The sequence below is a fragment of the Dipodomys ordii genome, unplaced genomic scaffold, assembly GCF_000151885.1.
Source record: "Dipodomys ordii isolate 6190 unplaced genomic scaffold, Dord_2.0 Scaffold139, whole genome shotgun sequence".
Classification (NCBI taxonomy): domain Eukaryota; kingdom Metazoa; phylum Chordata; class Mammalia; order Rodentia; family Heteromyidae; genus Dipodomys; species Dipodomys ordii.
The window spans coordinates 1,357,150-1,384,021 of NW_012267355.1; the positions used below are offsets into that span (position 1 = coordinate 1,357,150).

General features: G+C 34.1%; 1 protein-coding gene across 5 annotated transcripts in view; it reads right to left on the bottom strand.

The window, feature by feature from the left end:
- Positions 1-1,440: 1,440 nt before the first annotated feature.
- The window catches only part of Rnpc3 (RNA-binding region (RNP1, RRM) containing 3), a 39,711-nt gene continuing 14,279 nt past the window's right edge, over positions 1,441-26,872 (bottom strand). Inside the window, exons 8-16 of one of the 5 annotated variants that reach the window (XR_001175634.1) lie at positions 26,017-26,142; positions 24,649-24,794; positions 23,295-23,456; positions 22,213-22,307; positions 22,070-22,128; positions 19,842-19,974; positions 18,636-18,707; positions 15,540-15,617; positions 1,441-1,573 (exon numbers count right to left, since the gene is read on the bottom strand). Coding sequence is in view for 4 of the 5 variants with exons in the window: in XM_013031411.1 (XP_012886865.1) it covers positions 18,648-18,707; positions 19,842-19,974; positions 22,070-22,128; positions 22,213-22,307; positions 23,295-23,456; positions 24,649-24,794; positions 26,017-26,142 (781 nt within the window). In the remaining variant the exon portion in view is untranslated. Of the gene's footprint in view, positions 1,574-15,428; positions 15,618-16,527; positions 17,329-18,635; positions 18,708-19,841; positions 19,975-22,069; positions 22,129-22,212; positions 22,308-23,294; positions 23,457-24,648; positions 24,795-26,016; positions 26,143-26,872 lie in introns of those variants that run through there. The other 4 variants (XM_013031411.1, XM_013031410.1, XM_013031413.1 and 1 more) reach the window with 4 other exon arrangements.

Here is a 26,872-nt window from a genome sequence, read left to right on the forward strand (position 1 = left end):
GGACAAAGAGTGAACAAATGCAGCAGTGGTTCTCACAAGACCTTATGCTGAAAATGAACTACAAATTTGTGGGTGGGGATGGGAGAGAGCAAGAGAAAGGGATACATTGTTCAAAAAAGAAATGTACTCATTACCTGACTTGTGCAACTGTAACCCATCTATACATCACCGTTATAATAACAATTAAAACAAAAGGTCAGAAATTTATGTAACTCTGGTTTTCATATAGGAAGAGATTAAAAACTCTCAAATGAAACATATGCTTTCTAGCAAATGTAACATAGGCTTTCTCATAATCAATAGCAGATGTCATTATAGCATTGCCATACCAGTCTGGCAACTTCATGCCCATGTTCAGAAATAGGAAGAGTGGCAGAAAGACTAATAACCAATCAATTACTAAATCATAATACAGACACCACAAAAAAATAACTCTATGTAGTATGTGATATGGAATAGATTTCAAACACAAGGCAATAGAATGTCACAGCTATAAGAAAATACATAGGACATCACAAATAGTAGACAGTGTTAATTTTTTTAACATACGGCTTAACTAACAATATGGGAAGGTTGCTTAGTGGTACAGTGCTTGCCTAGCATGAAGCCCAGGGTTTGATTCATCAGTACCACATAAACAGTAAAAGCTGGAAGTGGCACTGTGGCTCAAATAGTAGAGCATTAGCCTTGAGCAAAAGAAGCTCAAGGACGGTGCCCAGGCTCTGGAATGGCAAAAAACAGACCCCAGAATATCACAGGCAGACACACCCGCATCTTCTGGGCCTTTAGCATCAGGAGATAGGCCATTATATCATCTTACATAGTAATATTACACCCTAGTAATGATAACAAATATTAAATTTCAGACAGAGGATATCTTTTATATATCTTGAGATATTACATAAACATGAAAGTGGAGCATAAGTAGACATGATTAATTGGTCATCCAATAAAGATATTAGCCCATAAATATAAAATCTATACCAACATCTATTAGGACTATATGAGACCTTTTTTTAAAATCACACATCAGGATTAAACACTCTGATTGTCATAAATTTGGAATGTATAAAATTTACAAATGTCATCAATATTGTAATGAATAAGAAATCCTAAACAGCCTTATATTCCAATGTTCTTATATTGTCTAGGGACCTACTTGAGTCATAGCATTGCAGAATCTAAGAAATCCTGAGGGATAGACAATGTTATTGAAATAAAAGGAACCTAAAACAGTATGCAACGTTTTCTACAAGCCATAGGCAAACAAAGCGGTTCTATAGAACTTAACAAACATGGACTCACAGTATGAAAAATATCAATTGCACTAGTAAAGGATTTGAAGTCCTACCCACATAATTCATACTAATAAAACTAACTGGAAAATCCTTCAAGACCTACATACCATGTATAGGCTCATGGATTAATTGCAGCCTCTTGGATCAGGAGTGGCTGGTATGAACTGACTAGCACAATTTATTCTCATCTAAGACAAATATTACTCTTATTATTGGCAATGACATGTCAGTTGTACTTCCTGGAAAATTTGCAAAGCCAGATTCCGTAATGCATCCTGTAAAAAGAAAAACAATGTGTGGACCTTCAACGCCTAGCCACGGGGCACCTGGTCTCACATAGCAGAGTAGATTGGAAAGTACAGGCATGTCCTGCATGTTGAACTGAACAGTATCTTTCAGTCTCTGCCTTACTCTGAGTTAGTCCATTTTATAAACCAGAAGTTTGTCATGACTAATTTTTCCAATGTAACACTTTCCTTGTACATTAAAATCCTAAGATGGGATGAATCTATAAGACATTAAACCAATACCATCTGAAAACATACTACCAGGCACACATAGATGGACAATTATTCGTGTTAATAAAAATCACACCTCTGAACATTTTAAGTCATATCAGAAATGCCATACACACGAGCTGATCCCTTCACCTAGACAATAAAATAAGGAGCACCCCCAGAGAGGAACACAGAAAATAAACATCTCCCAAGCACTTCTTAGGAGATGTACGCAGAATAATTAATTGTTCAAGAATGGACTTCTATTTGTCCCAGGTTGCAGCTCAAGCACGGTTCCTCCCACTGATGAGACATGGTCCACTTAAAGTTGAAACTCCAAGTTGACATTCAAACCACTTCCCGTCCAGATTTGCTTCACAGGCCTCTGCTTTGGTAGCAATGAAGATAAGGTTTCTTAATTTCCTGCCCAACTGAATACAATGAACTTCTGGAACACTATGTGTTCTCTGCCTTTGCTTTCAATACTGATATTTTAATCCTGAATTTCTTTCACCCTCTCTGAGCTGATCACTGCCTCTACATCATTGTGTGAATTAAAATGTACCACCTGTCTAAGTGGTATTGTTTGTTGTTAACGGGAGTGCCCTGATTGTGATAACCAAACGAACTCAAGAATATTTAGTGACTTAACATTGGTAAGAATGATGTAGCTTGTGAAATTATTTTCACTGATTAAATATTGACCATACAGAAAGATACATATATTTATGTCTTTATTCTTGGTAAAGCTTTCCCGTGACAATTGGTATAGTCAACAGGATTCCATTTGTTCAGGAAGGAGTCCAGTGAGTCCATAAACCACTGGTAAAATTATGAGAAATACATGAGCTGTTTTCTAATAAATTGAGTATTTTGAGTATAAAGATAAAATATCCACTACTCTGAAATGCCTGATGAGAGATTTAAAGCTCATGCTGTTAACCACAGGTCTATAAGATAACCCTGTTCAAGGTGAACCAAATCTTGAATGTTAAAAGATGACACACTTTTAATCCATGGAGATTGAAAGCCAATGCTTTTATAGATCAGAAGACATTTTGATCACAGTACAAAGGGACTAATTTTCAAAGCAACAGAAGAAATGAAAGTAAATAGCTGCTGTCAGTGGCTTACACCTATAATCCCAGCTATTCAGGGGCTGAGATCTGAGGATCACAGTTCGCAGCCAGCACAGACAGGAAAATACTGAAGACTCTTATCTCCAATTAATCACAGCAAAAGCCAGAAATAACATTGTCCTCAAGTAGTAGAGTGCTAATTTGAACAAAAGAAGCTCAGGAAAGTACCCAGGCCCAGAGTTCAAGCTCCAGGACTGGCCAAAAAAATATATAGAGAGAGAGTCTATCATTTGCTACAGTAAATAATAAATATATATATATATATGATAAAACTTAAGATATCAATTATAAATAAATTATAATATAATGTCTTTTGCTTATTGAAGGTATATACCCATGATGTACATACTTCAAACAAATCTGCACTCTTTCTAATGAACCAGTGATACACAGGTTAATTATCTGATTGAAATCCACTGGTTTAGGTCAAGAGTAGCTGTTATAATCTGATTAAGATTTATTTGATATACAAATATGTTAGAGTGATGCTAATCATAAGATGGAGATCTTAGGAGTTAAAAATATTAGAGGTACCAAGGGCTCATACCTGTAATCCTAGCTCCTCGGAAACTGAGAGAAAGGTTCAAAGTCAGCCTAGGCAGGAATATACTTCAGACTCTTATTTCCAATTAATCACAAAAGAATTGGAAGTGAAATTGTGGCCCAGATGGTAGAATTTCAGCCTTTTGCAAAGTAGTGAAGGGACAGAAAGATAGATAGATAGATAGATAGATAGATAGATAGATAGATAGATAGATAGATAGATAGATAGATAGATAGATAGATAGATAGATAGATATAGATAGATGTAGGTAGATAGAAGACAGACAGATAGATGGATAGATGGATAGATAGATAGATAGATAGATAGATAGATAGATAGAGACAGACAGATGAGAGAGAGCTTATAGAATGTCAACAGAGAAAAGCCAACATAAGACAGAGGTCATGTGGATTAAAACCATTAAGATCCTAACAGCAGGGCTACCCAAACCCTTTGGAGCTTGCATGGTAACACGATATGCCCTTAACACTGGATCTGGTAAATCAGAATTTAAGCTATTTGCTTTGATGGTTTTCAGTTGTTTTGTTTTGTTTCCTCCTTTCTATTTTCCTATTCCTCCGTTTGGAATGGGAATATGCTCCTTATGCCATTGTATCTTGGAAGTAATATGTGTTTTTTCTGTTTGTTTATAGTTATCACAGCTACGACTTTATCTTGTGTGCCAGAGGTCAGGCATACTTGAGTTTTGAGCAATGCTGGAACTACTGAGGTTTGGGGTAAACTTGGAGATTCATTTTGCTTAAGATTTTGGAGGGCAGGAACAGAATGTCATGGTCTAGATATAAAGTGTCCCCCCAAATACCTCATGTATTGGTGACTCGGGCTACAGCTGGTGGCAAGATGGGAAGGTGATTGGATTTGTGAGGATGCCTCCTTTGTCACTGAACTATGCCATTGTTGAATTCACAGAGTGCACTACAACAAGATGAGTCATTTTGAAAGAAGTAGGCCATGGCAGCCATGTCTTTGAATGTTGTGTCCTTTCTGACCCTTTCCCCCACTCTTACCTCTTTCTGTCTCTGCTTCTTGGCAATATAATGTGAGCACTTTTATCCATCACATAATGTACTGTCTTATCACTTCCCAGAAGCAATAAAACTAACCAGTGAATAAAACCTCTGAAACTATGAGCCAAAATAAATTTTTCTACCTATTAAGATCTTTTGTCCCTATCTGTATCACAGTGACCAATACAATCTTATTATTGGAAAATAAACTTCCTTAAACTTGGGACATCAAATTCTTTCAAGCATCATGTAAAAAGAACAAGGAATTTTTTTTCACTACTTATCTATTGTGCTTCTGTTCTCAGCAATCAAAGAGGAGATTATGAGGAAAGACTGTATTTCCCTGTGTTATAGGTTAGCAGCTTTCAGGCTCTGCCTTGCTCTGATGCTTTATAACAGTTTATAATAAACAAGTTTGTCATGAGTTACTACTTTGAGGGCAATTGACAAGGAAATATGTCTGTACATCTTGCTAAAACAAGCATATAATCACCAGCTGCTGGCAAAACAAAAGGCACGCACTGGTGAATAATTTATTTGTGTCAATAAAATTGTACCTGGGAATATTTCAAACTATTTAAGCAATATCAGATACCTGAGTGATCAGTCATATCAGCTGTAACTCCTCATCTAAGCCTGTTTAAAAATAAAGAGCATATTTAGACATTAGAAGAGCAGGCTTGACCATTATCTGTCAGGACACTTGTCTAGAAAAATGAACTTACACCTGTCCTCAAGTTTCAACTGAAGAGTTGCTTTTCCTGACAGTGAAGCATGGTTCCCCTCAATGTGACACTCCAAAATGACACTCAAAACTGCCTGCAAATTGCACCCGAACCTGAGAGATCAGAGACGGAAGGAACTCTGTTCCATCTACTAGGTGGTCACCTGAAATGACCTTCTACAAAAGTATCTGCTCTCTTCCTTTGCGTTGAGTACTGGCTTTAATTCCTACTGCTTCTTTCATTTTTTAAGTTATTATGTGCCCTATATATAGCATTAGGGGAAGCCTGGGTTTGATGAGTTTCTTGATTTTATAATTTAAAAAGGAATGGGATAAAGCACTTTTTTGTTGTGGTCATGGTTACTAAGAGATCTCATGAGTGCTCATGGCTACAGAGGGAATGAAGCTGATGTTGTTTATGAATTTATTGTTATTCAGTAAATTCTGACATTGTGGATAAAGTAGCCTCTCTTTGTTAATATAGCTCTTCGAATGCCATAACTGACTCAGGAAAATATATCTTTTGGTCCAACAATTATCTTTTTATAAAGGGGCCCTAGGATTCAGAATCTATTATCGGAAGTTCTATTTTTTCAGTGTGAACGCTCTACAGTAAATTCCATGAAAGGAGTAAAAAGGACTGTGATTCATGGCATCAGAATAAGGTAATATTTCCTAGTGCTAAAATTGGGATCTTAGGATAAATCTTTTTTAATGCATTTTTAAAAGATTTTATTTCATCTTTTCTGTAAGTTTTGATATAGGCAAGACAGAATTGAAACGTTTTCTCTCACCATTGTTTTATCAAATTAAATACATTTTTCAATTTACTTATATATTGTTAATTTTCTTTATACAGGTGAGTACTTGAATGCAGAGTCTCTCTGACTGAGGCTTTGATAAGAGAATTTGATAGCCATGAAAACTAGCATCTGGCTGTATCACTTGGATGCCATGTTCCCAGGGTTCTTCTTCATACCTCTTAACTATCTGGACAAAAAGGAAGAATGGAGATAGTCCATGCAGCTGGGAAATCTAATTTTCTATTCAGACTCTTCCCCTGAGCCTGCCTTTGAATCAGCATAGGTGATCCTTTGTTGTTTGTAATAATATAATAAAATATAGGCCTGGAATTTGTTCTCCTTGCTGCATCTTGAATATATGGGCCTAGAAATTGTGCTGGTTGCATCTTGATACTGTGTACACCAGCGCCTCATGTTTTTACTCTTTGTCTTTTGTAGCTTTTAGACCATCTGTGGCATCTTGTAATATATCTACGATTTTCTTTTGAATTAAAACACATGAGATTCTTTTGAATCCTTTGGCAAAGAAACTTAAGGTCTTTGCTCTTTTTGTGTGTTTTTTTTTAAATGTGAAATACTGGAACGTTCAGAAGCTTGGATTAAAAGGTTTATATGGAGACGCCTATAGTTAGTTGTACTAGAAAGACATACCAAGTCTGAGTTAGTACTCCCTAGGGAATTTTTGTTCATAACTTTGGAAAATAACTTACTTTATTTTTATAATACAGTAGGTGCATAGGTACATGGAATTGTACAAACTAAGTGCTGATGGTTTATGCTTATAATCCAAGCTCCTCAGGCAAATGAAATCCTGAGGATCACGGAAGCCATCAGAGGTAGAAAAGTTGACAAGACTCCATCTCCAAATTAATCAGCAAAAAGACATGGGACAAGTGATAGAAAAACCAGCTGAGCAAGCATTCCAAGCAAGTGTGAAGTCTTGAGTCCAAACCACAGAACCAACAAATAAATAAATGAGAAATAGATAAATAAATAAAACCAAGATACATTTAGTGAAATTTTATTCAAACTTTTTAAGGTTTACAAATCTCAAGGTTTTGTTCAAATAACTTGTTTCAACTTTGATACATATAATTTTGATTTGACTGTTAGTATATCTGGTAAATTTATATGACCAATTTTCTGTTTTGTTATCTAAGTCATACTACAACCTAAGTATATGTCTGACAAAATAGTATAAGAAAAAAAAGTTGTTTGCAGAAGTCTTAATATATCTTGCCTATGTCTCAAATTGATTATGCTTATCTTTAAAAAATAAGCTATTTAGGTATTAGTTACAGGTACATGATATCTTACATTTCATAGGAAATCTAAAAGGAAATAAAAATTAAAAAATAAAAAGGAAAATAATGGTCATATTTCTATAAAATTTAAATGCCCAAGAGTATATCATTTGTAGAGGGCAATTCATTTGATACCTGCATTATTATATAGTCTCAAGTGACGATTTTACAAAAATCTTCCTTTTGTTTTGCTACAAAAGCCCATTGGTTAAGATTGAGATTCTTTGGATCAAATACCTTGTTAATAAAAATAAAATTTTAGTAACATGTTCCATAATCATTGTGGAGGGTTAGGCTATTTTACCTTAGTTTGCTCCTCAGTTGTAGGTTGGTCGCTGATGCCTTTTTATCCTTCCTTTGCTTAAGTGGAATTTTATTTTTTTTATAGGAAGACACACATATCTTGAAACAAAAATGTAAGTTTGTCACACGTCGGATATATTCTTATAATAATATGTCATATGAAAGTGGAAGCTATAGCTTATCTGAAGAATAGATAGGAGACACACATAACTATTAATCAGAATATTTGATAGTTGATACTTGAGACTTACATACTAATTGTTGGTATAAACTCACTTCTAAAGAGTTTATGGCTGGGTGTCCACGGCTCACACATGTAATCCTAGATACTCAGGAATCTAAGATCTGAGGATGGTGGTTCAAAGCCAGACAGGGCAAGAAAGTCAGGTGTTGCCTGAATCGGCATAACTATAATCTTAGCTATGTGGGAGGAGGAGAAGGGAAAAGGCTTGTGGTATAAGGCCAGCCCTAACAAAATAAAACAGAAAAACCCTACCTGAAAAATAAACTAAAGCACATGTATTTGATAACATTTATTAACAAACTGGCATTAAAAACAAATATTTGGAAATTTACCAAATGCTATTTGAAAAAATAGGGATGTAGAGAGGAAGGAAAAGAATACAAGCCGGGTGTTGGTGGCTCCTGCCTGGAATCCTAGATACTCAGGAGGCTGAGAGCTGAGAATCGCAATTTGAAGCCAGCCTGGTCAGAAAACTTTGTGAAATTCCTATCTCCAATTAACCACAAGAAAACCAAGTGATTCCATTACTCAAAATGGTAGAGTACTAACCTTCAGCAAAAGAGATCAGGGACAGTGCCCAAGGAAAAGAAAGGATGAAAGAAAAAGGAAAGAAGGAAAGAGACAGAGAGAGACAGAGACAAAGAGAGAGAAAAAAGAGAGAAAGAAAAAGAAAAAAGAAAGAAAGAAAAGAAGGAAGGAAGGGAAAGGAAAGGGAATACAACATAGAGAGTGGTTCAAAGAACATGTATGTATGGAATAATGCAGTGAAACTCCCTCATGTAACATTTTATTATGTTACATTATATTATTATATAGTATATATAACGTATATAATGTATAATATACATCATATTATTACATTGTAGAAGACGTGTATATGAAGACATTACTTAAATTTTTTATTTGGTGTTTTGATTGCTTAAACTCAGTCTTAAGAAAATTTATGCTCATTATTTAAGGTCTTTGAACACTAAATGAGCTACCATGATGTGGTGGTTAATCTTGTCAACTTGTTTTGTCTAAGAACAACCTATATGATTAGCAAGGTGCATTTCTGAGTGGGTTTGTAATAGTATTTAAGGACTATTACTTAGTCAGTGGGTTAACTCATCAGTTAGTTAAAAATGATAGTATTATTAAGAGGTCATGAAAAGCAGTTAATAGTCTTTCAATCTGTGTATATGTGTGCCTATTCTGGCGCTTGAACTTGGGGCCTGAGCCATGTCCCTGAGCTTTTTTGCTCAAGAATAGGGCTCTACCAGTTGAGCCATAGCTCCATTTCCATTTTTATTTGTAGCTGATTGGAGATGACTTTCCTGCCCAGGCTGGCTTCAGATGGCAATCCTCAGGTAAGAGTAGCAAAGATTACAGGTATAAACCACTGGTACCATCTAAGATAACAGAGTCTTACTTGAGGAAGTGGGTTACAGGAAAAATCCTTTCAGAGCTGTTTTGCCCTGGCTGCTTCCTTTAGTCTCTTTACTCTGCTTTCTGGCCTTCATGAGGTGCACTTCCCTTCCCATTAAGTCAAAATATTCTTCTTTCTCCTCCACCTCCTCCTTTCTTCCTCTCTCTCTCTCTCTCATACTCAGGATTAAATGCAGGAACTAGTGCATGTAAAGCAGATGTTCAACCACGAACCAATCCTCCAACCTCATTCTGCATAAATTTTCAAGATATGGTTTTGCTTTATGCCTGAGAACAGACATGTGAATTCCTCTGTACTCCTCCTAGGTGAGCCCCTCTGTGTTGATGGAGATGAAAGACACATGTCACTGTTCTCAGCCTTTGAGTGACAGGCAGACTCAAACCAAGATTCCTTAAGTCCCTGCTAAAGAGTGTTACACGCTTAAGCCACTGTTCTTGGCTCTAATGCCTTTTCTCTTAGGTGCTTTATTCAAGTATTTGGTCATAGTGATATAAAAGTAGCTAATACAGAAAATTGTTAACAGGGAAATGAAACTGTGGTTATGAGTAAATTTTCTTGTGTTTCCTAAGCTGTTGTAACTGACTTATGGGAGGAATTTGGATAATTTTGAAGAAGCAGGCTAGAAATGCTCACAGTACTGAATGCTGACTGGGTTAATTCTGGTGGAAACTCAAAAGACCAGAATACCCACGTAACGTGGAGTGTGCACACCAGACTCATCAAAATTCAAATGGAAATTAACACTCATGTTACACTCTGACAAATACTTGTGTCCATGCTCTGAGATTTTTGTGGCAGAAAAAATTTCAAAACAGTGTAACATTTAGTTTATGGCATTGATAGGATAGGCTTTTAGCTAAATTTACAGTGAGAATTGGAAATAAAGAGGAAAGCAGAATAGTCAAATAAATGTGTAGTTTGTCTAGAAAATGAGTATATTATAGAATATTAATATAATTGAAGAGATAAAGCCATTCGAAATAAGTTGTGCACTGCTCAGGGGAACAATAGGAAAGGTTTGAGGGCATTTCAGGAACTGGCCCAAACACACCATTTACAGATTAGGGTAAGAAAGAATGAAGGCATTTGAAAAGCATTCTATTGAGAGAGCTTTTGAGATGGCTTCTTGGAACACTTCTGCCCAGGTAGATACTTCTCCAGGATTCATTTCACCTTGCTCAGCAGCCCAAGCACTCAGAGGCCACAGCAGCCATGCTTGTAGGAGTCCAGGAACTATGAAAAGTGAAGATAGACCCTGGAAATGTTCATTGGTTCTACTTTTGCAGCTGTACAGAATTCAAGAGTTACAGGCTCCTGGAGGTTTCAAACCAGATATCAAAGGATAATTTGGACAGTTTCTGAATGGGTGATTCACGAAGCTATGAAGTAATACAGACATTGTAATATTTACCCAAGGATGCTGAAGCTGCCAGAAACATGAGAGATCTGTCAAGCAAAGCCACACCTCAAGTGGAGGCAGCCCAGAAGGCAGTGTGGACTGCAACTGGCAAGACTATGGAGCTGAGGCTTTCAAGGTCTATGGGACTCACATCATACCAATTCTCCTGCCTGCTTGGCATGGATCCAGAGGATGTAAGGCTTGCCCTTCTTCGTTTTGCTCTTGTTTTGGTCCAATTACTCCTTTAGGTGCCATTGCTGTTTTATTATTGTTGTGTGTGTGTGTGCTTATCCTGAAGCTTGAACTCAGGATCTGGACAATGTCTTGGAGCTATTTTGCTCTAGGTTAGTCCTCTACCACTAAAGCCAGAGTGCTATTTATGGCTTTTGGGGGGTTTTTTTGGTAGTTAATTGGAGATGAGAGCATCATAAACTTTCCTGCCTGGGCTGGCTTCAAACCATAATCCTCAAATCTCAGCCTCCAGAGTATCTAGGATTACAGGCATAAGCCACTGGTGCCCAGCTGTTGTTTCACTTGTATAGGGCTTACAGCTGAGAGCCCTGAGAAGAAAGGCCCATTTGGGCTTTTGATCAAAGGTGGAGCTGTCAAAAGGGAGAAACTTGAGTTGGACTAAATGAGTTTAGTATAATAAAATGGGACATGTAGTCAGGCACAGATCACTATAGCTTAATATATGATTGGCTATTAAGTTTACAAGGAGTGAGCCTCAATGGTTAATCTTTATTCTCAACTTGATTAGATTAATACCTAAAAATTACTGAAGCTTTAAAAGCTTTAACTATTATGTCTGTGGTGTTTCCTATAGGATATCCATAGACAATTTTATCAGGAGGGCTGACCTAATGAAAGGATTCCTTGATGGATTCATGACATTATTGGAAGGTCATGAAAAGTAGGAGATGGGGCTTTGTTGTTGGTTAGTTGTCAATGTGTCCATAGATGAATAGTTTTTTGTATACAGTACTTTTTTGTTTTAATGAACTAAATGTTTCCAATGTTGCTCTTTCACTTGGTTCATTTTGTATGTTAGCTGAGATTTGTTGTCAAGTCATTGTTATACTTCACTTCGTTCTTTAATGTCTCTTTTAGCTCGGGGAACTATTGGTAACAGTCAATTAGTAATGTTTTCTTGGCATACCTTTAATATATATGGGCAACTATATTTGCGATGGTAGTATAAAATTTGAGTTCTCAAATCTGCTTTAACAAGTATTTCATAATAGGCTCTTTTACAATTCCTATGGAAAATCAATGATTCCTATCATAGTTAACTATTGTGTAAGACTATCTCCTTTCCAGAAGCTTCCTACTAAGATATTTAGGTTGTTCCATCATTTCTACCAAACAGAATCTCAACATTAAACTCACGCTTTAAACTCGCAGTGCTGTCTCCTGAAAAGCTGCTACATTTGCTGATATGGCTGCCACATGTTCTGTTTCCATATTAAGTCAATTTCAATGTGTGTGAAAGAAATGCTACAGATTAATGTGGTCAGCATCATGACAAGCAGGCCCGGTGCCTATCAATGAGAACAGCTCTAGAAAAATGGGCCTTAATCATACCTGCTCATGCATAGTCATAATTTTAGTACCTTAATTTTCTATTGTCTTTGTTCAGTTTCTGCAGCTCTAAAATGGTGATTAAAATCTGATTCATGGCACAGTACTTTCATACACCTACATGAAAAAAAAAGCCCTAAAATGTATTTTAAAGTCTCAGATATAAGGAAAGCATAGATAGAATTGTAGATTGAGATCAGCTCACACAAAAACATATGTGAAAAATAACCTAACAGGGAGCTTGAGGTGTGGATCAAGTGGTACCGTAATTTGGTCCACCTACAGTGTGTGTGTGCGTATACATTACAAATGATCAATAACAGGAGATATAGAATCTCAAATTTTGAGTGAATTCGACTGATCAAACTTTTGGGAGATGCTTTTGCTCTGCTGTCTCCACAATATGTACTGTCAGACAATAAAACACATTTCATTGCCAATTTAAAAAATGGACAAAAGATGGAAGGTATTTATTATTTATAAGAACATTATATCCTAGATACCTCTGGCCAAGCTGTCTAGGGTCCCATGCTCCAAGTAAAGCAAAGTAGCTTCAGGAGTGCTGAGCTTGTCAGTGGTAACTATACTGGAAAGATGGTTAAGTTCTGTCAAAGGCTTCAGAATTTATACATAGCTCAGGCTTGAGTTGATGTTGCAGTTTTATATGGTCTATGAGTTCATATGTTGGTGACTTGTTCTATAGTCCTCACAAAGTCCTCGCAGGACACCAGTTATAGGAGAGATTGCTATAAGAGAAAGAGGCCAGGCACATCTGTAATCCCAACTACTCAGGAGACTGAGAATTGCAGTTGAAGGCCAGCCTAGACAGGAAAGTCCATGAAACTCTTATTTCCAATCAACTGCTAAAAGGCTGAATGGAAGTGGAGCTGAAGTGGCAGAGCACTAATCCTAAGCAAAAAAGTTTAGGAATAGAGCACAGGCCCTGAGTTCAAGCCCCAGGACTGGCACAAGAAAAAAAAAAAAAAGGAAAGGAAGACACAAGTTCCTTTCCACTGTCTGGCTGTCTCTCTATGTGATTACTCCCTCTTACTATATGCTTCTGCCAGGAATATGCCATATACTATGCATACTACAAAGAACAGTAGAGACCAGTGCTTTCCTCTTGTAATTCTACAGTTGTGAATTAAATACTTTATTACTAAGCCTCATTCTGTTATAGCAATGGAAAACAGAATGAAGCTGCACAATGCATGATAGCCAATACTTGAGAATACTGCTACCTACCAGATTCAATATTTTTCTATTCATTGTATTTTTACTACTCCAAAGAAGGTATTATTACCACCACAGAATGAGACATAGAAAGTAATGTTCAAGTTATAAGCAATCTTGTCTCAAAGCAATTACAACACTATATGATTTCTCAGTAAACTAAACTTTCTATCATCATGATAGGAGATTGAAGCTAATTTTGAAAAACACATTTTTTATATTAATGTAAATCTCAAATATATAAAAACATTGAAAGAACTTTATGTACTAGTTAAAAATCCTTCTAAGACATGTCTATTCCCTCATATTCCTGAACATTTTATATATCATATCATCCTCTTTCCTCAAGTCTTTCATGAGGTCTCCTCCTTCATAATCTTCTCATTCACTGAGAAAGTAAGACTTTTATATGATTATCTATGCTGAGGTTTGGAAGATATATAGCCCCACAGGCCATGTTTAAGGTTTGGTCTCCAAATGGTGATAATATTTAAGGAGGTGCTAGAAACTTTCAGGGGGTAGGGTTAAGCTAGAACTAGTTCATTTGGTGGAGTCCTCTTCCAGAATATATAGCCATAGCACAGCCCAGATGCAGCAGAGCATGCACAAGGCCTGAAACCTATGAAACCATAGATAAATTCTTCTTCATGTAAGTTGACTTTCTCAACTAGTTGTCACAGCAACAAAAATACTACCAACAAAACTGTAAACATTTAGGCCTACATAATCATTTTTGTTCTATTGCTATTTTGTTCTATTGTTATATAAGCTGTATGTATGCCCATCAAAAAGCTAAATCTATTTTTACATCAGATTTATAGTCTAAAAATGTTTCTCTCCTTTCTGCATCTTTTTATTTTAATCTCTAGTATATTTTCAAGAAAAAAAAGGCAGGAAAAGAAAGATGTTTGATCTGTTGCCTATTATGGCTCATGCCTATAATCCTAGCTACTCAAGGTGGCTGAAATCTGTAGATAGTGGTTTGAAGCAAGCCTGAGCAGAAAAACCTGCAAGATTCTCATCTCTAATTATTTAAAAAGCTGGAAGTCAAGCTGTGGCTCAACTAGTAGAGAGCAAGCCTTAAGCAAAAATGCTCAAGAACAGCATTCAGATACTAACCTCAAGCCCCAAAACCAGCACAAACAAACGAACAAAAAAAGATGCTTGATATATTCATTAAAGACCCAGGTCCATGTCCTCTTGCTACTTGAAGGATTCCTTTTTAAAAGAACTTCCAGTCTCACTATAAATTCTCTATCTACTATTCTTTTATCTCCTAATCAGTTTGTCAAGGTTGCTAAACCCAATTCTCAATCCTAAGAACTAACTTTTTTTATTTCTCAAGCATATTTGACCATCCTTTCTATGTGAGATACTTTCTTCATATGGTTTCTAGCTATTCCTCTTTGGTTTTCATAATAGTTTCTTGTTCAGACAGAAAAACATTATTAGCATGTCCCAGGATTCACTTCTACTTATTTCTCACTGCTAATTAATGTCCTTTCTTCCATTACTTCACAATTAAAAAAAAGAGGTTGTGAATCATAACACTTCCATTAACAACTGTGTCTTTGGTCTGTACGTCTAAATTAAAGATGTTTTTACATTATCATATGAACAAATTACAAACCAAAAAAATTTCATTAATAATTTTACAAGCTTTCACCTTTGTAAGCTTACACATTTATAAAAATGAAGTTATAAATTTCTATGTTGAAAAATATTTGTGAAGTGCAGTATATCTAAGTACAAAATTTTTTAAAAAGCAGTATTTGTAATAAAAACAGTATTGCAAAATTATTTTAGTAATTTATGATTTATAAATTCACATAATTATAATGCATACCTTCTTAGGTATATAAGCCAATATAATTAAAAATTACAAGGACTATATTGCTGGAAACAAAATAATTTATTATATATATCAGTAAAACACATGTATTATATTTCCAATAATTTGTCTAAAAGACATATAGATTTATTTTGTAAATATATTTTCATAGTTATACGCACAGCTTCACAATCCAAGATGTCTTATTTCTCCTCCTCCAGGTTGGGTAGTACGTGAAAGAAACGGAATTCAATAGGAACCTAAAATACCATAAAAGCCCATTAAAAATAATCATGATTAGGAAATCATGAGTTTGTTCAAAATACCTAAACGCAAAAACATTTCTATTTAGAAAATTAGTGAATCAAGTCAGTAAAACAAAGTTAATTATGTAAATAATCCAGAAACTTGTATTTCTAGTCTTAAAACATGAAGTATGTTAATTGTGCAAACTGAATGGAATCAGTATTTTCAAGTTTTTGCATTGCCAGGGTACTAATTATCAATAAAATTTTGAGTGGTTTACGTAGTACTTCTGGGAAAATTTTCCAAGTGAAATGCAGATTTCACTTATTTTCCTACTTTTTATAAAAAGATAGCTAAGTTAGTAATACACTCCAATAAATCAGTATAACAACTGACATTCCTCAAAAATTACTCAGGTAACTTTTGCACATTAAATTCTTGGGACTCATTCCTTGACACACTGATGACAGTTCTAAAATAACAGTCTAGGAATCAAGACATAGAACCTACATTTTCTAGACATAGAAACTCTTCTTCATGGTTCTCTACCTGTATAGCACATTAGAATCACTTTGAAAGTTTAAAAACATCTAATATCCGCTGGGCACTGGTGGCTCACGCCTGTAATCCTGGCTACTTCAGGAAGCTGAGATCTGAGGATCACAGTTCAATGCCAGCTTGGGCAGGAAAGTCCAGGAGACTCTTACTAACCACTGAAAACCAGAAGTGGCAATGTGGCTTAAGTGGCAGAGCACTCCCTTTCAGCTGAAGAGCTCAGGAACAGCGCCCAGGCCCAGAGTTGAAGCCCCCGACCAACTAAAAAAAAAAAAAAAGAAAATTCTAATATCCAAGTTATGCTAAACTATTTATACTGAAACTCTGAGGAAAGGGAACATCAACATATTTTTCAGAATTTGTGTTTTCTTTAAAATTCTGATGTTTTGTTTTTAGGTTTCCAAGTCATTACTATGGTCAATGAAGTTGGAGAATAGAAGATCTTAGTGATCATCACCAATTCTAGATCACTGTTCTTATTTCTACCAGGACAATTTTTTTTCCACTTACTAATCAACCTGAAATCAACATTATACATTTTTATCCCATTACTATCTTTTTGTTCTTTTTTAATTTTTGTTTTGTGCTTAAGAAAAGATAAAAGAAGATAGGTCCTTCTAATTATTATCTTTATATCACACCTCAGATGTGAGGTCTTACTTTGAGACTTATATAGAATCTAGTCAGTCAATATATGTACTTTAAAAAAATAAAAAAGAAACCTTTTCTCAGTTAAATTTTAAAACATGTAATACATAGTATTAAAACAAGATATATCATTAAATAGAAAGCATTTGTTACTAAATTCGGTTTAGTAAATACACAAACAAAAGGAACATGACAATTCTGTGTTTTAAGTACATGTACGTACTGATAAGTTGACCTGATTCACTAACTTTTCTTGGAAAAACTATATAACCTAAATAAAATAAAATATTCAACAAGGAATCTAAAAAACAAAAAAAAAATATCTTTTCAAGCCACACAAACAATTTTAGAAGTACTTCTTTGGAATTACTGCTTGATCTGGATCAATGAATAAGAGGGACAAAACATTCCTGGGGAGAAAAAAAAAGAAAAAAAAACAAACACTACCCCCAAAAAAGGATACAACAAGAAAGGATACACTTTGCATGACAGTATTACAGCAGTATTTACGCAGGAATGCTTCTAAAGAAGAACAGCAGAATGCAATTTAAAGTTTTCTTATCTTTCAGCATTAAATTTACAAATAAATGGCGTTCTTAAATACACACTGAAACCATTCGATTTTTCCTGTGCAACATTTATGTCTGTGTATACCAGTATAGGTACATGAAAACAAAATCAAGATATTAATGGCACCTCAAAGAGAATAAACACTATGTAATTTTCTTAATATTTTTAAGCCAAAAAACAGCAGTTTTGACCAGTTTATTTCATGTTCTTCTAATTAGAGACAGTAGAAAGTTTAAAAGCTTATTTAAAAAAAAAAAAGAATATATGTCTTCGTATTTCTTAACGCAGTAACAAACTACGTATTTTACTTGGAGGTACTAAGATCTGAACTCAAGATCCTACACTTACTAGGTAGGTAATCTAAATAACACTTGAACATTACCCCCAGCCATGCTTATTTTTGATATTTTTTAAAATAGGGTCCTGCCTTTTCCCAGGTCGGCTTAGACCACAATTCTTCTATGTACATTTTCCCAATAACTGGAATGACAGGTACATTAATGGAGGTGGTGTCTTCTCTGGGCTAGCTTTGAAACATAAAACTCCCTACCTCCATCTCTTGAGTAGCTAGGCATGCAGTTATAAGCTACAAGAATAGCCTTAAACTTTGACAGTTATAATATTTAATTATACCATTCCTACTCATTATTTAAACATTAAAACTACTTGTTCAAGAAACAAGTATGTTTGACAAAATACATGTATACTCATCACTAACAAATTTGAAGAGGAGGAAACTCTTGCTTTTAATTATCTAAGAGCTTTTGAAGTGTGACCTCTGGAACAATTCCCCTTTAACTGCCAGGTAATGTACTAGTTACATACATTCTCAAACGCTACCAAGAGTTTTAACCATTTGCTCTGGCTTGCCAGACACTTGCCGCAAAGTACTGAATAGTGAGAAATCTGTCAGTCACAAGAAGTAGGACTTTAGGTTACCAATTTCAGACCAACTAAATCAGAATCTCTTGAAGATACAGCAATGTTTTGTCAAAGTCTCCATGTGATTGCAATATATGCTAGTTTAAAAGCCTTCTTTAGAAAAAAAAGTAAATGAAAATAGAAGATATAACACCTTATAAAATTGTTTCTTTCAATTTAGCCTGAAATCACAATTTTGAAATTAATGGGAATACATTACATGTAGATATTTCCCTAAAAATTCAAAAGATACTAACATTACTTTTACCAAGTATTTTCTTACAATTTGCAAATCTTAAGAAAATGATGCCTTCTCATTACATTTTAGCCATACTTACCATTACTAACCCTTATCGCTTTCTTTTTCCTTCTTTAGAATCTTGTTTTGGTCTGGCAGATCGAGCAAATTGCTAGTATTTTTAAATTAAGGTTTCTTTTATTAATATGAAGATGTTTCTAGATAATTATCAGTAACTTCTTAATATAGGACCTCAATGCACTTTTTAAATTTACTTTTACTGCCTCCTGCATGCAGTTACAAAGAACTACTTTTTCTTTTCAATCATTACTTTTCACACTTGGGCCTATGCACCTTTTCTTTTCCCTTAATTTTTAGTTTGCAAACTGCATTCACTACTGAAAAAAGATGGTAAATTATAGTGATATAACTTGGTATTAAGATAATTAAATAGAATGCAATAATAAAATATCAAGTAGAAGTTATAATAACTTTCTTTTCAGTGACTCCAAATGAATTTCTGGATACTATAAATCTTTAATCTATATCATAATATACTTTTATTTATTTATTTTGGTGCTTGTCCTGGGGCTTGAATTCAGGGCCTGAGTGAATTCAAGGCCTGCAGGCCTTTCTGCACAAGGCTAGTGCTCTACCAATTGAGCCACAGCTCCACTTCTAGCTGTTTTGGTAGTTTAGTGGAGATAAGAAAACTTCAGACTTCCTTGCCCAGGCTGGCTTCAAACTGTGATCCTCAGACCTCATCCTCCTGATACGTAGGACTGAAGAATGAGCTGCCAGCTCCTGGTACCATAATATCCTCTCAAGCTGTGTAAATTAGACATAAAAATTAGAAATGGGGCTGGGAAGGTGACTCAGTGGTAGAGCACTTGCCTTGCATGCCTGAGGCCCTGGATTCAATTCCTCAGCAACACATAAGCAAAAAGAAAAAAAAAAAAAGATGGAAGTGGCTCTGTGGCTCAAGTGGTAGAGCGCTAGCCTTGAGCTGAAGAGCTGAGGGACAGCGCCCAGGCCCAGAGTTCAGGCCCACGACCAGACCAAAAAAAAAAAAAAAATTAGAAATAGCCAAAGTTCAGTGCCTACATAGTACCAAAGTTCCCTTATTTTCAAATAAAAATCTAAAAAGTGTGCCACCTGTTTCAGTTAAGAAATATTTTAACTGTTACCAAGTTGCTCAAGCTAGAATGTTAATTGTCGAGATTTTAATAAAGGATAACATGAGAGTTAGTTTGTCATACCCTTCTTAAAATAACATAGTTTGGGGGCAGATTGACTTAAAGGATACAACCACCATAGGTTTTCCAAAAAGAACATATCCATTTGCTTCCTTTAAGGCTTTAGCTGCAGCCTTTTCATTTGGAAGTCCAATGAAAGCCTGTCCTTTCATGCGACCTTCTTTCATTAAGCGTATATCAAACCTAAGAGAAATAAAAATCATTGTGATTCACAGAATGTAAGTTTCAATCTACCATAGGCAAATATAGTAAATAACTTAAAAGTTTGCTATTTCAAAGTGAAATCTAGTATATGACATGATATTATCTACTAGGCAGGCTTTCCAAAATTCTACTTAGTCTACAAGTAGGTAAAATGCTATGCTCTATCTATCTATCTACACAGCATTACTGTGACTTATTTCAAGAAGTGTGAACCAACCCAGGTCTTCCATATGCTAGCAAGTGTCACTACCACCTAAACTATACACTCATCAGAACAACTTTTTCAAGTTTTTATTTTACACCCATATTTGTCTTAATTTGAACATTCAATCCAATAATATCTGCTCAAATAACAAAATACTAAAATTAAAAGGCTAACAGGAACTTGTGTTAAGAATTTATAGGATTTCAAGGCAGAAAAGGAACTTAAGGAATTTGCCATTACTTATCTAGACAAAAACCATCATTTTATGAATAATATTTAAAATGACTGACTCTTCAAAGCAGATAGCATTGGTACTGTTTCCAGTGTTGTACTATACACTTTTTCAACATTTTTGAGACAAAAACCCTGTATTTAAAGGCTACAGAAAAAGATGAGATTGTAACTTACAAGCATAATATGGTCTAGCATTAGACAGTAAAAACAAAAAAATATTAGCCATGGTGATCAGGTCTGTAATCCCAAATATTAGCAAAGCAAAACAAATGGAGAAAAGTTTGGGGCCTGTCCAATAACTGGCTGTAGTAGAATGTACTTAACATCTCAGTTATGTGGGGCGCATAAATAGGAGGAATGAAGTCTAAGCTAGCCTAGGAGAAAACCTGAGCCTCTTTACCAAACAGAAATTAAGCAAAAGGATGGGGGTGGAGAGAAGAAGAGGAACAGTTATGTTTAACACTCAAGTGTTAAAAAATGATAAATAAGTAGTAAAACTGTTTTGCATATCATTACCTCTAGACTCATAGAAAACAATTACTTTGTTATCTATATTTTCTTCATATGAAATAACTTTAGCTATAAATTCTAATTATAGGAAATACTGAAAACAATGTTTACATGAATTTCCATATGTGAATATATAAATGACTTAGCTTTTCTTATAATCATAATCCATTTGCAAGAAAAAAAAACAAGCATCTTGTCTGGACAGAGAAAATTAGCTTCTGATACCTTCATAAGACACTTCTGACTATAAATGGAGAATTTTAAGACAGGGTCTCGTTTATGTATAGCTATCTAAAAAACACACAGGTATTGCATTGGTTTCACTCAAAAAGTCAAAATAAAATTAGCAAAAGTTACTTGCTATTTACTTCCACTTAATAAAGTATTTTACTTTCAATTTATATTATCAAGAATCTTTATTAATTCTGAATTAACAGAATTTTGAAAATAAAATTCTAACTATAAACTGTTTTAATAATATCTATGAATCAATTCATATCTTCTGCTTTCACAGAATTGGGAGTTTTGCTTAATGTAGTATATTTTTCATTTTTTTTCTCTTGCCAGAATGCAAAACTAGAAAAATTTCCCTGATTGCTATATACTCTTGGGTGAATCATTACAGTAACACTTTCCAAACTATAGACATTGAACCAGTACCCTCAGCAACATCTAATAACATCTTAGAAATAAAAATTCACGAGTCCTAACTCAGTCTAGGAAATCAGATTCCTAGGAATGAGGCTTTGAAACTATTTTCCAAGCTCTTGAGATGATTCTTAAAGTTGAACAGCAATTTTTTATAGGAGAGATTAGGATTCATCACAGACCTGTTTCTGTAAACCTTTATTGGAATACAACCATTTGCTGATGCATTGTTTATACCTCCTTTCATATAAGGAATACAAAATTGAATAGCAGTGATATAATATGGCCTGTAATAAAGTGAAAATTTAAAAATTTTCTCTTTTGCTCATTTACGGAAAGCGTCAGCTCATGTTTTAGATCTATGAAAATGTACTTACAAAACAGACTAATTTCTTTATGTAATTTTTATCTGAAAAGTAATAAAGGCACTAAATTCATGACAAGTAAAACATAATTTGAGACTTTGATGCCACTTACATTATCTTTTGTGTTTCAGATGAAAAATCAACATATCTTCCAAAAATAAATTTAAGGTCCTAGGAATTTAATAAAAAAAAAACAGTAAGAGAAGCAGGAGAAAAAATTAAAATAATAAAAGTAGTTTATAAGTTTCAACTTACCTTTTCTTGAACATGTTTGGCTAAATTCTTTACATAAATTCTACAGTTGGGTTCACCAGGCTCATAACTTCGGAAAACTGAAAGCTTTTCCATTTCTTTTAAAACAAAACAAGGATAGACTATTAAAACATCTCAATTTTTTTAAAAAACATTCTAAGTAATTTTGAAAATAGCAAAATGAGCTTTAAGCAAATGTTAATATGCCGGAAGTGGTGCTGTAGCTCTAGTGGTAGAGCACTAGCCTTGAGCTGAAGAGCTGAGGGACAGCGCCCAAGCCCAGAGTTCAGGCCCCACTACCGACAGAAAAGAAAAAAAAAAAAAAAAAAGGTTAATACCACAGACGTTAGTTGCAATATTATTAAATGATACAAGCCACATTAAAGTCTGAAATGATTACAAGAAAAAATAGGAACACTTGTTTTAAATTTTTCATACATCCAAAAATAACTAAAATTTGGCCCATATGAAATATACTACTATTAAATTTAAGATAACTTACATTACTAAAACAAAAACTAAAGCTTATCTGGTATCAATTATTTCAAAAATATTGTTTAAAGTGAATTTGTCAAACCATTCTCTACTTCCATATTTAAATGCTAATATATAATAATTAAAAACCAATCATCATGTACTTCAGTCTGTGAACCCCTTTATAGTGCCCCATATTTACTTCCAGTAATCTATTCTTGATAACTATATAATTCTCTAATCATTTACTTTTTAATTGTTTGTATAATATACTACTGGGATAGTCTATAGACTATGTGATTTATAATACATAACTTCAGACTTACGGACCACATCGGTTTATTTTATGAGCAAATGAAAATTTTAGAAAAGATTTTTTTCTAAACACATACAGTCTGGAAAAACTATTTGGAAAAGAACTTCTTATAAAATGTAAGGTAATCACAAAACATTAAATGAAGAGAAATACTGAAATGGAACTTGTACTTTAAATTAAGGCATATAACACATCAAGGGACTTGATTTTTTTGTATAGTAAAAAAATATAAAATGAAAACAGCAAAGTTTAAAAAGTAAAACAAAATAGGTGGTATTTTGTTTTATGACAGTACCTTGTCTAGAAATTCTGCCCTTTTCTAACTCTCTTCTAGAGATACATTCTGAGGGCATTTCATCAGAGTCTTCATTATTTTCTTCTGGAACACTCAAATTAGGTTTGGGAAAGATTTTTCCAAAACCTACATTTGAAGCATCAGCGTCAGTTGCAGGTAAATCTAAGAGATCAATGTTAACATTAGTCATTAAAAAGTCTTATTTAATTCTACAATTGTCATAGCCACATTTCAAATGTTTCAATAGTCACGGGTGGCTAGTAGCCATTTTTTGGATAACGTAAAGTTCACAGTAAGTTCTAGTGAACATCATGGCTTTATAAATGTAATTGTTAGTTATTGACATTTAGGAAATGTCAAAATCATGGGCCATATAACCCTATAATAAATCTTTAATCAAATCACAGAAGTCTCTTTCTTCAGAAATTCTGTATTTATAATTTAGGAAAGTAAGTATGCAAATTAAATTCTTGTGTTTCTCAATGCTTTAGAACAAGCACAGAAAAATTTCCCATTAAAACCCAAATAGTAAATAAATCAAGCACTGAAGGCCACCATATTTCTCATTATCATTTAATTCAGATATTGTAGCATTAAAAAGCAACAGACAGAAAATAAACAGACACATAGTCTTTATGGCACTACTTAGAAGGCATGTAAAATGGAAGAAAATCATTTCTATTTTAATACACTCAAACTGAAGTATCAAACAGACATCTGATTAATAGGGAGTAAATAGTAGTGAGTCTTCAGGGGTAACTGAAATATTATTAAATAATACTGTATGAACAAAAATGTAATTAAGTAAATCATGCAGTAAAAGCATTTTAATAATGGAATAGTCACTCAAGATTATATAATGATTACAAAGACTTCACTGTGATACATCAGAATGTTGTAAAACACTAAATCTTTTAAAGAGATTAGAACATTAAGATGAGTGGTAGAGATGTAGTTCAGTGGAAAAGTCTTTGGCTAGCATATGCACTATGGGGGGGGGGTCAATTCCCAGTATTATTGTAAAGATAAGACTAAAATGTTAAAAAGCTAAAGATTGAAATGTAAGCAATCATTTTTTGTTTCTAATGTGGACATCAATACCAAAACAAAAAAACAATGAATTTTATCCCAGATAAAACTAGCAAAAACTAAGTGATAAATTCATTGATTCACTTAAACCTTTTGTTCATTACATTAAGAAGTTGGAAATGGACATTATTCCATGATACTGAGGAAAACCTAACTGCATAAGTTAAATGAAGTTCAGGAATACTAAAATACAAAAACATCATATATAAAACAATTCTAACACAAAAGCTGACTTCAGCATAGTAAAGAACTAGATTATTCTTACCACAATTTTTTTCCTCATGTTCCTTCTCTAAATCTTGCTTAAATGCTGTTGACATGTCAGTAGATATATGGAATTCAATTCTTTTATTACCTACAGGTTGTGGCTGATCAAATACATCCGAAGGTAACAGCACAGGATGTAAGTTGCTATGTAAAAATAATCACACAATGAGTCTGTATTATAAATAATCCTAAGAAAAGCAGTTACTATTTCAAATTTACATTATAGGTACTGTACAAAGTCATCTAGGCTTAGAACTTTAATAAACAACAAATAAGCTATTGTGGGTACTACTAAATAGTAAGTGTTGAGGGGATTGAGGCTAAAGATGTTAATAACCTGAGCAAAGTCACTTGGTGAATGAAAAAAGTAAGACCTGAGTGCTGATTTTAAACTCCATTATATTCATCAATAATGAAAAAATAGAAAAGGCACCAAATTTTTCTATGTTCATGCATGAGTCCTTAATGTGCTATATTTTATACACCATGTGATAGTGTTGTTTTGGCTAACATAATAGCTACTAGTTGTACCAGACTGTTGATTGTAAAAAAGATGTATAACATGTCAAGTTTCTAAACTGAAAATAATAAGATTCTGGGTGCAATGAGTTTAAATAGTAACAATAGCTTCTTCTGTGGAAAATTCAGGGTAGCATACGTTACTTGTTTTGGCTGATTAGCACTGCTGTAGAGATGAAAAAGATGGTGGTGTCAAGTCAGACATAGCTGGGGCATCACGCTACTTTTATGCAGTATTATTTCTACAATGAGTGAAATAAAGCCTGGTGGAAGTGGCTCATACCTATTATCCTAGCTACTCAGGATTCTGAGATCTGATGATAAGGTTTCAAAGCCGGCCAAGACAGACAAATCTGGAAGACTTTTATCTCTAATTAACCAGAAATAAGCAACAACTGAAAAGTGTGGCTCAGGTGATACAAAGCCAGGTATGGGCAGAAAAGCTGAGTAAGAATGTGAGGGCTGGTGTTCAAACATAGTACTGGCAACAACCTAGTACTGGCAACAAAACCCAACAACAAAAAGAAAAAAAAAAAAACAGAAAAAGAGTGAATTCAGATTTTAGAGGGAAAATGGGGAAAAAAGTAATTTAGAAAAACTCACTATCTTAATGACAATTAACATGGCAATATAAAAAGGAAAATTTTAACTCTTGGGTTATGAAGTAGAATGAAATGCTGGTAAACTGTCAGGAAATGATGACTACTTAGGAATTTGGTGAATAGAAAGCCAGTGGTCAACCAGTTAAACTAATATTAAACAAAACCTGACTGAGAAAAAGTTAAGTTAAAAAAGCAAGCCACATATATTCAGATAACTTTCATTTCATAACCCTAACCAAAATTACCTGTGTGAAGCAAATGATGGTGTAGTCAACATATCTTTTATCTTTCGCTTTTTTCTCACATGACGTTGCTTTGTTGTTTTTGGTCTTTTGGGCTGAAGATTTGCTAGTTCCATCAGTTTAGTCATTCTATAATTAACAGAAGAAACATAAGATTTCCTTATCTAGAATTTAATTAACACTAATTCTGTTAAGCAGCAATTTTTATTTGGGTATTTAAAATAAATTACAGCAAAATTTACTTATTTGAAATGTATTAATGAAATATAACTCTTATGGATTTCATAATATGTATGAATATAAAATATATTTATATGGAATAAGGATAACTTCTAAGCTATCAACAACCAATTTCACAAAAGCTCATACTCTAAATGAATCGCTCGATTTCAAAGAATTAAGCATTTACTTAATTATATTTTTCTCTAGTTTCAAGAATTTTTTTTATAAACATTATTCAGTGCTCAAATGAAATCACTGGACTTCATGCTAAACTGAACAAAGATATACAATCACCCAATACAAGGAACTTTATTGTACTTTTCCAGTCCAATATTAACCACACTGAGCAGGGTCTTAAAACCCACCAGTAACAAGTTTTATTTGCCATGTAATACTACTTTGGGTTTCATTTTTGAAATCTGAGAGGAAAACAAATATACCTACATAAGAAAGTCAGAGACACAGAGAAAGGTATGATTGAAGTTTAAATATTTTTCTCTAAAAAAGGAAAAATGTAAACCTATGTGGTAAATTTTTACAGCCGTTTATCAATGGCTGCTTACCAAAATTTGTTGTTAAAATTTTTCTATTCAAAGCATATTATCTATATATGAGCTTCTTAGCCTGAGTATACTAA